The 16,159-nt window shown below is 35.5% G+C and overlaps 1 protein-coding gene across 1 annotated transcript in view; it reads right to left on the bottom strand.

The window, feature by feature from the left end:
- ADCY2 (adenylate cyclase 2) overlaps positions 1–16,159 on the bottom strand; it is a 126,570-nt gene that overhangs the window by 33,895 nt on the left and 76,516 nt on the right. Inside the window, exons 12-16 of the mRNA XM_029286396.1 lie at positions 15,305–15,348; positions 12,704–12,784; positions 11,817–11,886; positions 10,279–10,376; positions 6,265–6,349 (exon numbers count right to left, since the gene is read on the bottom strand). Of these exons, the coding sequence (XP_029142229.1) occupies positions 6,265–6,349; positions 10,279–10,376; positions 11,817–11,886; positions 12,704–12,784; positions 15,305–15,348 (378 nt within the window). The remainder of the gene's footprint in view (positions 1–6,264; positions 6,350–10,278; positions 10,377–11,816; positions 11,887–12,703; positions 12,785–15,304; positions 15,349–16,159) is intronic.

Here is a 16,159-nt window from a genome sequence, read left to right as displayed (position 1 = left end):
GAGGAGTTCTCGCCTACATCGTCCATATAGGACGACTCGGGAACTCAACTCCTACCCCGGGCAGCTCACCTATCCCCTTATGCCCAGGGGAAAGGTATCAAGCCGTTTGACAGCTGATGCTGGCTGTCAAACCGGCTTTTACGCAAAACAGGCGGGAGGCAGCAAAGAGCTGCGACCAGCGAAATTGCCTGCCACCGGAAGTCCATCATCATCATCATTATCATCATCATCACCATCATCACCATCCATAATGATGAATTCTGGGGTATTGGTAGAAACAGCCAATATCCCAGAAGATAGGCTCAAAATCCAGATGAAGTTTGATGGACTTGAACACTGAGCCCTATCTAACAAAATGAAATTCCATGGAGAGAAAAGTAAAGTTTCACACTTAGGTAAGAAAAACCAAATGTACAGGTACAGAGTAGGTGAAACTTGGTTCAATAGCAATAGCTGTAAGAGGAATCTTGGGAGTCTGAGTGGACAATCACCTAAATGTGAGCCAGTAGTGTTTTTGGACAGAGGATGAATATTACAATCTGAAATTTGAATGAGAGCCTCTCCAGATAATACATGACCCAGTGCTGAAAATAATTAAATATAAGTCTGTAAATGTTGATCTTCCAGTCTAATGAGAATTTTAAAACGATTCATCTTTTATTTCTTTACCAGCCATCAGGTTTGAAAGTCTACTAATCAAATTTGCAATAATTGTTTTAGATTTACAAATATTGTTTAAGTATGCCTTCTCCATTAGGGTTTTCTGTAACAGGCTTTAAAAATTTAAATAATATTTGACTATCTTAGAAGACTCCAGTCTCAACATGTTATAAAAGAAACAGCCCTTAAAATGAATTAATCTGAGAACAAGAAAAAAGCAATCACTATATACAATCTGGGTATACACATATGCCATCAGAAGCCACGTGGAATCCCTCACTCCCCCAAGAAAATGAGAGGTGAAAAACAAAAAAAATAACAAATACAACAATTAAATTTGGACCCCCTCAATTACTATAACTAGGGTTATATCCTTCTCCCTAATCTCTATTCCATCTCCTATCCAGTTTAACAAGCACATGATAGTGATAAATTATAGCACCTGAACCATAGGAAAAAAGTAGAGAGAATGTTTATTTTTGCTAAATGCACTGATAAAATATGTGTGTCCCAGCGAGAAGAAAAAAATTGAGGTAGAGTAGAGGGCAAAAAGAGGCTCAGAATCATCATTGCAGAACAGATTATATGTTGTTCTTTCTCATTATTGGACCAGAAATTTCACAGAATGTAACTAGTGGTCTATTAGTAGACACTATGGAGTCCTTGGTGCTCTCTGAGTTTGGTTGTTTGTTACCTGACTAGCTAATTCCAAATTATTCATTTTTCTGAAATATTGTCCAGAATTATTAGCAGACACAATAACAAAACTTGTAGAAATTTTATTTCACCAATGCTACTAAAGGAAGAACTGAAAACAATAAGACGTTTTTCTTCATCTGCAAGATGTTTTGAACAGATCATTGGCTTCTGTCCAGAAACTGAAGAATAAGATTTGCTGCATATGTAATATAGCTCTGAAACTTTCTCACACACAATGCAAAACACATTTTTGTTTTCTAGAAATAACATAACATAAAACTTTGTCCTTTGAAATTCAACAGCTCTTTGAATATTTCATCCCTCCAGCAAATACAATAAACTTAACAATAAATAACTAATGCTTATTAGAGGAACAAAATGGAGATGCTGAAACATGATGAGCTCTCTTAGTTTTCAGCTGATTAAAATTCTTCTTGCAAGAATAATACTCTAGGTATTAGGGCTTCCACAAAAGTGACAGCTTTGTCTTTCTCCTCTTGTTCTCAAAATCCCATTACATGTAAATCCGATTGATGACACTGAAATTCTTAGTCTACAATTTTGTCCTAAATGGTTTTATTATACATCATTAAATCAGTTGTGGATGTCTCAACAGACTTCCATGGACTTCCATCTGACATATTCTATTCTGGTACTTAACTGTATTCTGAATTAACTGTAGCTTTAATATCTTTTCAATACACCCAAAACTCTTTATGAAAACAGACATACTCCTCAATCACTGAAGCTGTTGCCTTGGAGAGAAGATAGTGCAGAACTTTTTGACTTCCATCCCAGTGATCTACAACCAACCCCTTTGACAGCAAAATAGAAGATAATCACTGTTTTTATTCCAGTAGTAGTAATTAAATAGTTATCAAGATAAAACTCCAGAGAAAATGCTGAGATCCCTCTGACTATAGCATTCACTTGATTGGAAGTTCCTCCTTTTAAAATGAAGATGAAAGTGGATCTTAATCTCCATTCCCAGCTCCCTAATACACTGCAGAGGACTTCCCTGGGAACACTGATGGTAGAAAGCTCTCCTAGGGCTGGCACTTGACTGGGCCACTGTCAGACTTAGCCCAAGAGCACTGTAACCAAAACCCAGCCAACGTTCAGTTTTTTATTGCTTACATCATACAGATAGAATCTTGCCAGACTAAATTTATTAACCTAATGCAAAGTTCTAGGGAATTGCTATCCTAAATCTCTTCTTCTTCATATGACCCAGCTTGGGACCGTGCTGTCTCTTGTATCACCTCCCTTCTTGGAATATGCTCCCTTCTTCCTGGGAACCTGATAATTGTAGTCCATCACGTTACTTCCCCCTTTGTAGAAACATTCTACCACAGCCATTCCCTAAGCAACTCAGAATACAAATACACAAAACTACAAAATCGCTCTTGGGTAAATCATGGTAGTTTCTCCAGCTTAGCCAGTGAGGGAAGGTGGATCTGGGATAATACCAGCAATTATTTCCTTATTCATATAGTCATGTTTTACAAGGGCAACCAAGTGTACAGGAAATCCATAACAATGCCGTTCCCTCATCTCTGATTTGTACTTTTGAGAAAGAAAACCATCTTATTTGGGGATAATAGTACAGAATCTTTTGACAGAAAGCAGGGATTTAGGCAAACCAATGGGGTACATCCTCATTGTATCTTCCACCTAAGTAGCCTTTGGTTTTGAATCACTAAATTTTGGAAGGAGAACTTCAGAAGGATCATGAGAACAATGAGTACTAGATTGTTACCCAACCTTAGTCTATGCTATGAATATATACTGGGATTGCCTAGCAGTCTAGGATGGAATAATACCTAAGCAGAATATCTTTTTTTTTTTTGCTTATTTTCTATCTCTGACATAAATCATTTTGATATTGCTAGCTTTTATGAATATTATGCTAAATCCATTTGGTTTTAGTTCAGCTTTTAATGGCAAAAAGTTTAGTTTAAAAGATTTGACTAGTAATCACAGGCATTGGAATAAGTAAAATTACAGATCTAAAGAAATACCTTTCAGGTAAAAAAAAGCAATACCTTATGTTGAAATCACCAACATCTCAGCTACTATGACCGTCTTATCCAATCTATTTTCATCAGTCATAAAGATAATAAAGGCATGGAAGAAGGCAATGGCAAGCTATTTGCATAATGTCCCATGAAATAACTAAGAATCAAGTTCAGCTTATAGGAGTCTTTATCTTTCTTTGCCAAAGACCATATAAGGTATAAAAGACCATATAAGGCAGTGATGGCGAACCTTTTAGAGACCGAGTGCCCAAACTGCAACCCAAAACCCACTTATTTATCGTTGGGTGCCGGGTGGGCGTGGCCCACTGGGTGGGCGCGGCTGTGGTAGTCATGGTAGATTGGGTGGGTGTGGCCAAGGTGGGCGTAATCACCTCAATGTTGCTCGTGGGAAGGGATGCCTGTGGGGGCCGGGCAGAGTTGGGGGAGATCCAGGTGGGCAGGAGGCTCGTCCTGTGGGGTGAGGCAAGGCGAGGCAGGGCGGGGGTGCCATTGTCACAGGGCAAGGTGAGGCAGGGGCCGGGGAGGCTGCTGCCTGACACCATCAGCCCCTGCACATGGAGACCAGCGAGCGCATGGGTGCTGGGATGCATCCAGCCATGTGGGATCTCGGCAAGTTAGCGGGCGGCTGGTTGAAGAGGGATGGTTGCTATCTCCGGGGCATGGCAAGAGTGCCCACAGAGAGTGCTCTGAGTGCCGCCTCTGGCACGCGTGCCATAGGTTCGCCACCCCTGATATAAGGCATAGTTGATATGACATTATTATGTCATATCCACCAACAATTTACTTTGAAAATTGTCCAGCTAGGAAGACAGCAATATTAGTAATCCTTGTACTGATGTCATTCCAAGATGTAAATTTTAGAAGTCATACTGTGGTTGGTAAAACTTTATTTAGTTTCTAAGGAAAAAAAACTTAAAGGCATAGTAAATTATCTTTAGTGTTCAAAAATTTAATTGCAGTTAGTTGCAAAAATATAATTAAACCAGACAACTAAGAGAGACTTTGTTTTAATTTCCCATAAAAGAAAAATATATTTCAATGATTCCAATTGTTATAATTTATACAGAAGGATTAATCCTTTAGTGTTTTTAACTTGTTCTGGTCTCTGGTCCTTGACTGTAATAAACTTACTTGATTTGACTACAGAAGGATTGTGTTGTTAGGGAAGCCAAGATGCTGTTAATGATATTCAACCATCTAGAATTCAAAATGACGCTTTTGTGTACGTAACCATTTCTAAAAATTTCTTTGCCTATTTATAATATGATGGTGGCAGAACAAAAAGGGAACTTATATGTTAGTATGGTCACAAAAGGCAGAAATCAGACACAAACAAAAACTCTTTTCTAGAGAATTATCCAATGCTATACTTTTATTCCAAACCAATCTTATTTTGCCTAACATGGCTTAGGAATGGTTTTCTATTGCTACTGTATTTTCATTATGTTTTGGGTTGTCTTTCCTTCCCAATGTCTTGCTCCCTATCATGTAGCTCTTTTTTTGCTTTTTGCTCAATTTGGAGATGCAGTAAGGACTAACAGAAGCTCCGGAGAAGAAAGCCAAACAATTTTATTTGATTTAGGTATGTCAGTTTCCATTTTCCAGCCATAAATTGATGTATAAACTTAGAAGTAAACAGCTTTTAAAAATGGTTGCCACTAGATTCCATTTTAAGAAAGCAAGTCTGTTTTTCTTCTCTAAAAATATAAGAATTCATTGTACCTAAACAAGCTATATGCCCTGGCAAATATTTTCAATTTTCCCCAGAAACCTTGTGAAGATATTACAGGGTGGTGGTGGTGAAGAATATAAGCCAAGTCTCATTGCTAAGAATCTCTGTGACACTAGAGCCAAGAGGTGCTATCTGTGGCTGTTTTAAGCAGAAAGAGCATTTATTTAAGCCCTTCTATTTTTTTGTGGGAAACAGTAAGCAACATTTTAAGCTGGAATCTGCTTAAAGAATCTTCTACAAGTAAGCTTCATATTACAGGTACATGAATATTGACTTAGTTTTTATAAGAAGAGAGGAGACACAACTTCTTATGCTAACCCAACAACATTTAAAACTAATTTTAGCATCAAGGATGCTTTTTTGAAAAATAAAACATTTGTGAGCCATGTTGCATAGAGCTAAGTGTCTAAATCTGGAGGCTTAAAAGCAAGTGTCATTCAGTTTCAAAGCAATCTGTGGCATTACATGGAAGCCTAGTCGTCTAGCATTTCAGGCTGTGTAGAACTTCAGATTTGACCTCCAAAAGGTGCTTCAGAGAACATGCAAATGGCAATGTAGTATTTATCTGTTTACAACACCTAAACAGAACTGTGCTTTTCCCCAGAAACATACAGTTCCAGAAAAATATGCTGCTGCTTGAAAGTATTGTGCAGCCCTCCTAGTCATAATAATTTTTAACAGCATATTTTCATGGCATTGATTTAAAATTAGCATTATTTTTCAAAAAGTTAAATCACATTTATATTCTTTACACTTCTCACATGATAGAAAGCAAATAAAACTTGGAGTGCTTAATATGGTATCACCAGTAAATTAATATCAGAACTTTTTAGGATACAATAACATTCCATTAAATAAATTAGATAAGAAAGGCGCAATTTGAATTTCTTACATTTCCAGTGTTGTGTAGCAATATCTCAATATAAATAAATGCATATCAGAAAACTAAATAAAATGTAAATAACAGCAAGAAAAAAAGTCATCTAAGATCTCATTTCTTAATTAAGTACCTGACAGAGATTATATGCTGTTTGGTAAGAGAAAGCAGTCTTGAAGAAGTAACAAAGCTGTTTGAGCCCAATTATTTATGCTGAAAGATTTGCCTTTTGCAATCAGTATGCATTGAACACTTACCAAAAGCTGTCCTGCAAAGCAGATGAAAAGAATGAAGGACAGCAGCAGAAAGGCAGCTCCAAAGGAGATTCCAAGTATAGACTTTCTGAGAAACAAGAAAAAAGAGGCTTTTTTACAGAAACCAATTCCATGTAAACATAGCACAAATGATGATTGTTTTCTTTGTCTTACCATGTCTCTCAACTAAAATGACTAAGACTATATATCCTGAAGTTGAAACTCAAGTACTTTGGCCACCTAATGAGAAGGAAGAACTCACTGGAGAAGAGCCTAATGCTGGGAAAGATTGAGGGCAATAGAAGAATGGGATGACAGAATGAGGTGGCTGGATGGAGTCACTGAAGCAGTAGGCGTGAGCTTAAATGGACTCCAGAAGATGGTAGAGGACAGGAAGGCCTGGAGGAACGTTGTCCATGGGGTTGCGATGGGTCGGACACGACTTCGCAACTAACAACAACAATATGGAAGTAAGGACTCATTTGAACTTCCAAAGGGGCATGCTGATGAGATTTTAAAAATATCATTGCCTCAAGATCTTAAAACATCCCAGACCCTTTTCTCTCGAGCTAGTGACCTGGTCGATTTGACCCAATATGATCAAATAAGTTTCAGTGGATTCTATGGCTGAATGACTTGGGCCTCCATGCTCCTTATGCAACACCTTAACCCCTACAGCACACTGTGATGTGTTCCATACATGTAAACAGTAAAACATTTTAGAGCAATTTGTAGGTATAGATTTCATAAATACATGTGAAGAAGTGCTGGCTAGAAGATTTCACTGCCACAGAAGCTTATACATATCTGTCGTTTGACTATAGAAATAGTTATCAAAAAAACACTGTATTTTCTCAAGGATATTTTTTTCACCACCTCTAATTATTTGTTGGATTTATATCCCTCCTTCCATTCAGAAGCTCAAGATGATATACATAGTACACCATTTTTTCCTCACAAAAATGCTATCTACATAAGGGTTTTATGGGGAACACTGGCAGTTTATTTCATGAAAGCCATGAAATATAGTTTGGTGTAGTGAGAGAGCCAATTTGATGTAATGGTAAAAATTCTAGGCTAGAAAGCAGGAGATTGAATTCTAGCCTTCCCTTAGGCATGAAAGCTAGCTGGGTGACTTTGGGCCAGTCACTTTCCCTCAGCCCCACCCACCAGATGTCATGGGGAAAACAGGAGGCAGGAGTTTTAGATATGTTCACCATCTTGAGAAGACACCCCCCCACACACAAAAGAGGCAGGAAAAAATATTAATGTTGTTGTTGGATTTACATAACAATTCTGTTGATGTTCTATTCCATAGTGGCCAGCTGTTTGTTTGAGAAATTCAATATTAAATACTTATTTTTGTCTTTAATTATATTGTATGTGTATGAAAAAGAAATTCAGGGATAAATTCTTGTAGGAAAACCAGAGAGAGATAATTTTCATCTTTAAAAGCATTAGATTAAGTCTGATAATTTCCAAGTCTGTTCTTTTCCATTTTGAAAGTACATTCATGAAACTTTCAAAAGATTTCAATTAGAGCCAATGTTTGGAACACATAAGAGTTTCATTGTTAATTTTTTTTAATATAAACATTTGCAGCAGGTCTCCATTCTATCAGGTACAACAAAAAAGACCTCATATAAATGAGTGGCATAGAAATGAAAGAGGAAGTAAGAGAGAGAAAGAGTTTGTGAGCTTCATTTGCTTTCAAATAATCAGAGCACTAAGTGTTGACTTTTCAAAATTAAGTGTGCTGAAAATCCTGCTTCAACCTTCAACTCAATACCCTGAAAGTTTCCTATGTAAAAAAGTAATACATTTGAATTATGAAAGGATTGTTCAGTTTCATTTTTAAAATGATTTTTGTGCTTTCACCTAGAAATAAATCTAGTTAGTTGTAAAATTGGGAAAATATACAATGTGATGACCCTCTGCCCAATGGAGTCAGAATCAAATATCACTGTATATAAGACCTTGTTAAAGTCAATAAATAATAATCAATGGGCTCAATAATTTTTATATGAAAAGAGAATTCATGAAAAAGATTCCTAGAATATTTCCCCATCATTCAATTTTCTGGACAGGCCATATATGTCCATATGTATTTTAGTGATGAGCCACCCAAAGTTGTTGGGAGTCTGGAAACATATAAAATAGACAAAATATTTCAGAATCTTCTGAACTGCTGCAGTGAATATAAGTTTGATAATACAGTGAATCCATTCCTTGATGAGACTTCGAGGACATTTTCTCTCATAAAGTCCCAGCTAGCAATTAGCAAAAAGAAAGAATTGTGAACATTAAGACACCGAGAGAGTAAACTGATGAAAGATGCCATAAGTGAATACAGGTAGTCCTTGACTTATGACTACAATTGAGCCAAACATTTTTGTGGTTAAGTGAAAAATTTGTTGAGTGAGTTAAGTGGATCACTGCAGTTAGTGAATCTGGCTTTCCCACTGACTTTGCTTGTCAGAAGGTCACAGAAGGTGATCACATGATCACATGCTAAGGATTGCTAAGTATGAAAACTGGTCATAAATCACTTTTTTCAATCCTATTTTAACTTTGAATAGTCACTAAATCAACTGTTGTAAGTCGAGGACTACCTGTACACTAGAAGGCATTACAGAACTAACTTTGTCTGATCTTGAGAAACTACAACCTAGTCATGAGGTCACCAGAGCTCAAACTTGAGTCAAAGTAATTTTTATGTTTCCTTGCCTTGCTGCTGTTCAGCCAAAAAGACTTCCGAATTATTGTTATAGGGTGACAATTGGAACTGGCCTTTCAGCAGGTTTTGGAATGAATTACCAAGATATTAATCTTATTAATAAGTATATTTATATGAATATCTGAAAGCAAAGGTGTAAAACCCATAGATTATGACTAGATTTGCTGGCTGAATCAGCAGCAAAACCTTTTAGCTGCATAGCAGCTGAAGAGACACAAAGTTAATGTTTATGGAGATTCTCAGTCACCCAGGTCATAGCTATCCTAAAAGTGCTTTTGTCAAGGTTCCAACAGACAGAGACAAATAAAGCAGAAATCCGAGGCTTGGAAATTCCTCAAAGAACATGTTTATTAGTTACAAAGTATCGGTACATCAAAAGTGAAACCAAGTCTGAAGACACACGTAACAATTCCCCCACACAAAGTTAAGAAATCCCACCCTTAAGGCAATGCAAGCAACTACGTTACCCAATACTTCTTCTTGGCAGGCTTTTCATGAAATGCCCAGCCTGCAGTTTCAGGAGCAGTCGATGACCTTGATTCCCACAGGACAAAAGTTTATTTAGACTAGCGAAGCACCTGGCAATCCCCCCTCCCTCCTTTCAATGTGTCAACTGAAAATGAATAAGGAAGATGGCCGCAGCCATGCTCATTTTCAAAGTTGACAGCTTTTTATTGAAGACGTTTGGCTTCCCATCCAAGAAGTTTCTTCAGCTCTGACCAAATGGGGCATCCAGGAATATAAATCTTTCCATCATCTATTATTTGGTCAGACGTGAAGAAACTTCTTGGATGGGAAGCCAAACGTCTTCAAGAAAAAACCAAAGTCCAGTTGTCTTTTGAAAAAGCACTTTTAAGGCACAAGGTTAATAGTATCACACGCCACCAAGCGGAAGTGAAAAAAGGGAAGTGCTACATCTTTGTTGGGGGTTTGTTAAAAAACAAAAAATCCAAGGGAATAAATGGTCAGGATATCTCTGATAAAGTCTTGCACCAAATCTAATTGTGATCAGGTCATGACCAGTCTGGAGTGGCTTGCATTATTTTCCTTCTGAAGAAAGACAAACTGATAAGGAAGAAGGAACAAAGGAAGATGGTGGTGGAAAAGACAAAATAGACATAAAGTAAACCTTTTCACTAGACATAAAGTAGGGTGTTATTTTTTAAACAAAACAAAACAAAACTGCCAATATGACGTGATTATAGACAAGTCCAATTCAGTCTAAAAGAGGTTCCACAGATAAAAGCAAAAAAAAGGTATACTGTACATCACTCACTTACTTTGGTAGCACTAGAATCTGCACAAGAAAAATGCAGAAGAATATAAGACAGGCACAGGTTACGTAGTACTTGAATGCAGGAAGGGTTGTGGCTCTATACTAAAAGAAAAAGAGAGATTACAAAAAAAATCAAAATATTTTTTTTGTTAAAAATGACTACAAGTAAATTATGATACCTATTGCATTTTAAAATATTTACTGATACGAGGGTATCCTTTATCTAGATAGCTTTATGGCTTTAAACAAAAAGATGGAAAGAACTAAAAGATTATAGTTGATCTATAGTTATTAACCATGATAGTTAAACTAAATTTCAATATCCAGAGGCAATATAACCGAAAATTCTAACTGCTGAAATCCAGTAGAGAAGAGTTATCCATAACAAATCCTGAACAGGTTCCATGCCTTTGATTTTGATTTTGATTTTGATTTTATTAAATTTATACCCTCTATCAATTAATTATACCCTCTATCAATTAATTAATGATGACCTCTATCAATTAATTCACTGTGATTGATAACAGGCCCCATTGGTATGGTGAACCTGAGCCAACCATGTCTTTTTCAAAACATCAATAAGCATTATGAAGCTTCTTTATTAATTACATTTATATTAAATTACATTTTCTCTATTGACAAAGTTTAAAAATGCTCCACAGAAATGAAACTCTCATAAATTATTCATTTTGGGATACATGCCATTTGAATTATGGAACAACTTCCACAAACAACCATATTGAAATGCATAAGAGCAGCAAAAGTACTGAATTGCAGTACAATCCTTTAGGATTACATGAATTGTAGTATAATCCTTTAGGATGCTAACTTGACTCCCTTTATCTCAATTGTACCTTGATTTTTCAGGAAAAAAGCAGGTTTAATGGGTTCATAGGATCTATTAACCTCCCACACATGAAAATGAGTAACACAAATTGATTTTGAAACTCTGGGATGATTATTGCTATTCCTGAAAACCAAGATACAGATGAATTGTTAATGAGGACTGAGGATAACTTTATCATAGGTGGCTGTCATTCAATCACTGATGTCATTCAGCTCATTTCTGAAAGAGGGTCTGTACCAATTAATAATCAACATGATACTAAATATTTTGATTTCCTACATCTATTGGACTTCTCTAAAAGCTGTTATAGCATTGAAATCATTCAACTTCAATTACTTTGATTAATTAGATTTTTTTTTGCAAAATTCTGACTTAAGTAATAGATATATTAAATTGAAGAGTATGCAGGAAATTCACATTTTCCGATAGCCAGGAAATACAGCCAAAGTTTCACCCCTTCCTATTTGGTTTCTGGGTTTTTCTGTAATTCTTTTCCTATGTGCAAACTCAAATTCATGAAAATTTATATCAAAGACAAAACTATATATTAAAAAAGGAACCTAATCTCCCATAATATAAAAGAAGTCATGCATTTTCCAGGTATGAATAACTATAAGCTACATCCTTTTTTCTTATTGACTAGAGAATTTGGGAAATACATGTAAAATAGAATTTATAATTTAACTATAACTCACTTCTTTTTCCAAGATTTTATTGTAGAAAAGCAATGATATTCTTTGAATATCCTCAGATTTAAGCCACTGCCTAGAAAAGAAAAGAAAAACCATAACAGCATTAAACATAACCTGCTAATATTTTTTTCTGGAGACTTAGATAAGAAAAAATAAATTTGTTTCATAAAGGAAATCAAACAGTTGGACGTGTTTAGGTAACAGAAATACACTAGTTCAACAGCAATTTCTCTTCTTTAGGGGAGCCTGTGAATAGGAACCATAGATTTCCATCAATCTACACTGGCCAGGCTTTTAAAACTGTATCAGTCTAAATATGCAATGTAGGAATGATTTCTAAAGTTGGTGGCAGTTTTAGACTGCAACCTTGTGAATAAGGGCTGAATAGTGTAGTATAACAAGAAGTGTTTAACTTAGCAACAATAATTAATTTTTACATGTAAATTTCATGATCTACATAGAAGCTTGCAAGTCAAAATAAGATCTTTTACTCCACAGTTCTATGTGACAATAAGTACCCTAGAATGCTGCTATAGGAAGGGAAGGAATGTAAATATAACTCTGTTCAGGTTTCAGAGCTAATGTGATCAGAATAGATGTTCAGTTCTTTTCATCTATTTTGAATAAAATATTGGTCACTAAATTCCAGTAGATCAATAAAATATTGATTTCTTGCCCAACAGACAGTTAAGTCATAGAACAGCTTATATTTTTCTATTCTGTGTCATCATATAATCTGGGAAGAACGGGAACAGTGCGGTTCCTATTTTGAAATAGGCTCCGCCAACTCCAGTTCAAAACATTCTGCCTGCAGATTTCTCAAGGGGCTTCAGTGCTTACTTCCATAATATGAACAGCAGTGCTACAAACAACTTTGTGGGCAAACATACTTTTGAGCATTTATTCCATCAATTGCTTGAATCATCCTTTCGTTTAATTCCTCTTCAAATTTTTTCTTCTGAGATTTTGTTCTGCAGAGATAAGAGGGAGTGAAGTTAGCATCCTGAAAGATGAAATTTAAATAAAATACAAGTAATTCTCCTCTTATGACTGGTAGCCTGAATGAGTGTTCAAAATAGCAATGGCTTTGGAAAAAGTTACTACCCATCCTCAAAATTATGAGTGTCACACACTCCTTGTGGTCACATGATGGCACTTTGGGCATTTGTCAACCAGCTTGCATTTACAACCGCTTGCAGTATCTGCCGTTACATGAACAGATTTTTTTTTAAATTTTTTTTGTGTTTTCCTGCAAAAAGCACCCATTGGATTAGCTGGATTTGATCATGTGATTCATTAACGATTATGGTGACTTGATTAACTGTCATAATAAAAAGAGTAATAAAATTGAGTCCAGCCCCATGGTGACTCAACTTACAACCACAAAAACCTATGAACAAAATTTCAGGCTTAACTGTGGTCGTAAGTTGTAGCCCTGATGGCACAGTGCTTAAAGTATTGCAAGCAAACTCTGCCCACAGCCTGGAGTTCAATCCTGATGGGGCAAATAATGCTCACATTGTAAACTGCCTAGAGAGTGCTATAAAGCGCTATGGGACAGTATATAAGCCTAAATGCTATTGCTTATCTGTTTGGCACTCTTTAGGGCAAACAAAATAAAAGCAATGAAAAAAGCAGAAAGAAGGCCAATATATTACTATTACTATTTTCTGTAGCAGGCCAGCAGAAATTGACATATATTGTAGTGATCCATATTTGCTACCAGCTTTTCATTTTACAACGTAATGTTAAATATTGCTGAGGTGACTGTAGACTGACATAACATACACCTCTTTTTATTTCAGTCAAATGAACTGCTTAATAGGAACATAAACTTTGATACAGGATGTTACTAATTACACTCAATGGTTTTAGCAATGTTAGAATGGAGCCTCAAATGAAGCGATATAATTATACAATTTGTTTCCAATGAACTGGGAAAATTGCCTTGCTTTTCTATAACATCATGGAATACAGAACTTGATATGATATGACTAATTTTACCTCTTTGTCTGATGGGACAAAGTGGTCAAGATTGGCCTAGTCAAAACTTGAATGGGAGACTATCAAGGAATTTCAAGCTGTAAGTTAGATGGGAAAGTTGAATAAAGATATTGAGAAAAGGCAGTAGAAAACCACTTGGCATTTGTTGCTATGCAAACTTTCTAGATAATTAGCTTGACTTAAGCTATCGCAGCTCTAGCAGATGTATTTCTATAGAGCTATAGATGTTAACATATCCCTTCACAATGAGTTGAGAAAAGAGTAAATACATTTTTATAATTGAAGGAAACAAATAATTTCAATAAAGGATGATTAGCTCCTGCATGGTGGGAGGGGGCAGGGCTACCAACAATCAGGGCTCAATAGGCTATGTACAGATCCATAATCCATATGTGTGACTCCCAAAGGTCATGATGAAGACATTATTGGGTCCTGAGGGTTGCAGTACAGAGAATGCCACTATTTATGATCTTCCTTCCCTCTTAACAAGTCTCATTTCTAATTTTTACTAGAGAAATAGTATACAAATCCTATTGCAATTGTAGTGGGAAATATCTTGACACTTATTGATTTGGCTCATATGATCTCTTGAAATATTCAAATGCTTAAGGACAAAAGCCTAGCTTCTTTGAAGAAGAGAAAATGTTAGTTTCTGAAACTAAAATTTCAATCCTAATTATCTAGGATCTAAGGACTAAGCAAAATCAATCCGAGGGACAAAGAAGCTAAAGAAAGAGCTTCAGAACAGAGTGAAAAAGGGGCATAAGAAATATAGTAGAGGAGAATACTCAAAAAGAAAGAATGTTAAAGAACTTGAGAATATTTAAGATCAGAAGCCACAGAAGGAAAGGAGAAGAAAAACTAGCAAGGCTGATTGACAGATAGGATAACTAAATAAAGTAATGATCTGAAAAGCAGGATTAGCTACGTTTGATGAAGAGATGGGGAAGATGAATGTGAAGCAACGAGGAAGACTAAAGAAAATAAAACCTATAAACTATAGTGAATGGAAGGAGGTGGTCTGACAAAGAAAGTAGCCAGAGAACATAGAAGTGCCAACTATAGTTTTAGAATAATTATTAATGAGAGATATCCTGTAGCATTATTAACACCATCATCACATTCAATACTTGTCTGAATTTCACATTTGGTACACAGTTTTAATGCTTTTAAAAATTACATCAGTAACATTTTGACAAGATTTCAAAATAATTATTACAATTACTCAGTCTAGAACGTATCTTTTTGTTTTGCTGATGATTTCATTCTACCAACAAATTCCTTTTAATAAAAAAAGCTATCTTGTATTACTATCTTGCCTAAATTAAGCTGACAAGGTTTTATAATATTTGAATTATTTCATTTATCCTCTTACCTTAATAGTTATGCAAAATTATCATGGCTATCAAAATAAATGCTTGTGCAGAATTACTGAGTAAGCTAGCATGGTTTTCCATGACACTGAGGTCTTTACAAATTGCACATACCTTTCTCTACAACGCTGGAAATTATACTGACCCATAGGCATGTCCTAAGAGAGAGTAATAGAAAGTATCATCCAGATATATAGAACTATAAAATAGCTGCAAAATTGCACTATAATGCAAACTATTTGTTCTTTTTATATACCTTTATTAAAAAAAATAAAAAGTAAGATTAAAAACTAATAAGAATTAATATTTAGAATACAGAAAAAGAAGCAGAAAAAAGAAAATGACAAAGTCAAAAGTGCAGGGAAGAAAGAAAGTATAAAAACAAGTAGCTTCCAAATTTCTTTTTATATTTCATGCTAAAAGTCTATTAGGGGATTCCAATCAGCAATGCAAGCTACTTGTCAATGAAACGTCTTCCATTTCCAGTTCAAAATTCTCAAATCTTGTGAAAGAATTTTCATTAATATGAATGGGAAGAATTATTATACAGAGTTTATAGCACCAGACATTTGTCAGTTTAAATAAAACTTGATATATTTATGAACATATCATAAAACTTTACAAATCCCTGATAAACCAGATCAAAGATTGGTCTAAATTAGCATCTTTTTTTCTGTTATGCTTCTAAGGATATAAAGTAACAACTACTCTTAATTTGTCCTTGAACATTTTGCATTTATAAGGGTATTGCCATATATTCATACTATCATAAGTATGCTAGATTAACTTTCTCTGAATTAATACAAATTATTAACCACTTTTGAGAAAATTCAATTTATAATCAATTACCATGACCTCATATAGTTGGCTTCTAACTTTAAGGCCCCCTTGAAGTTCTTGATTTCTCAGTGGCTTTCAGTACCATCAGCCATAGTATCCTTTTGGACTGGGTTCAGGGGTTGGGATTGG

Source organism: Protobothrops mucrosquamatus, unplaced genomic scaffold (assembly GCF_001527695.2).
Source record: "Protobothrops mucrosquamatus isolate PMUCROS unplaced genomic scaffold, P.Mucros_1.0 scaffold_213, whole genome shotgun sequence".
Lineage (NCBI taxonomy): Eukaryota > Metazoa > Chordata > Lepidosauria > Squamata > Viperidae > Protobothrops > Protobothrops mucrosquamatus.
The sequence above is the reverse complement of the archived record's forward strand: the minus strand, read 5'-3'. Positions and strand labels throughout refer to the sequence as shown.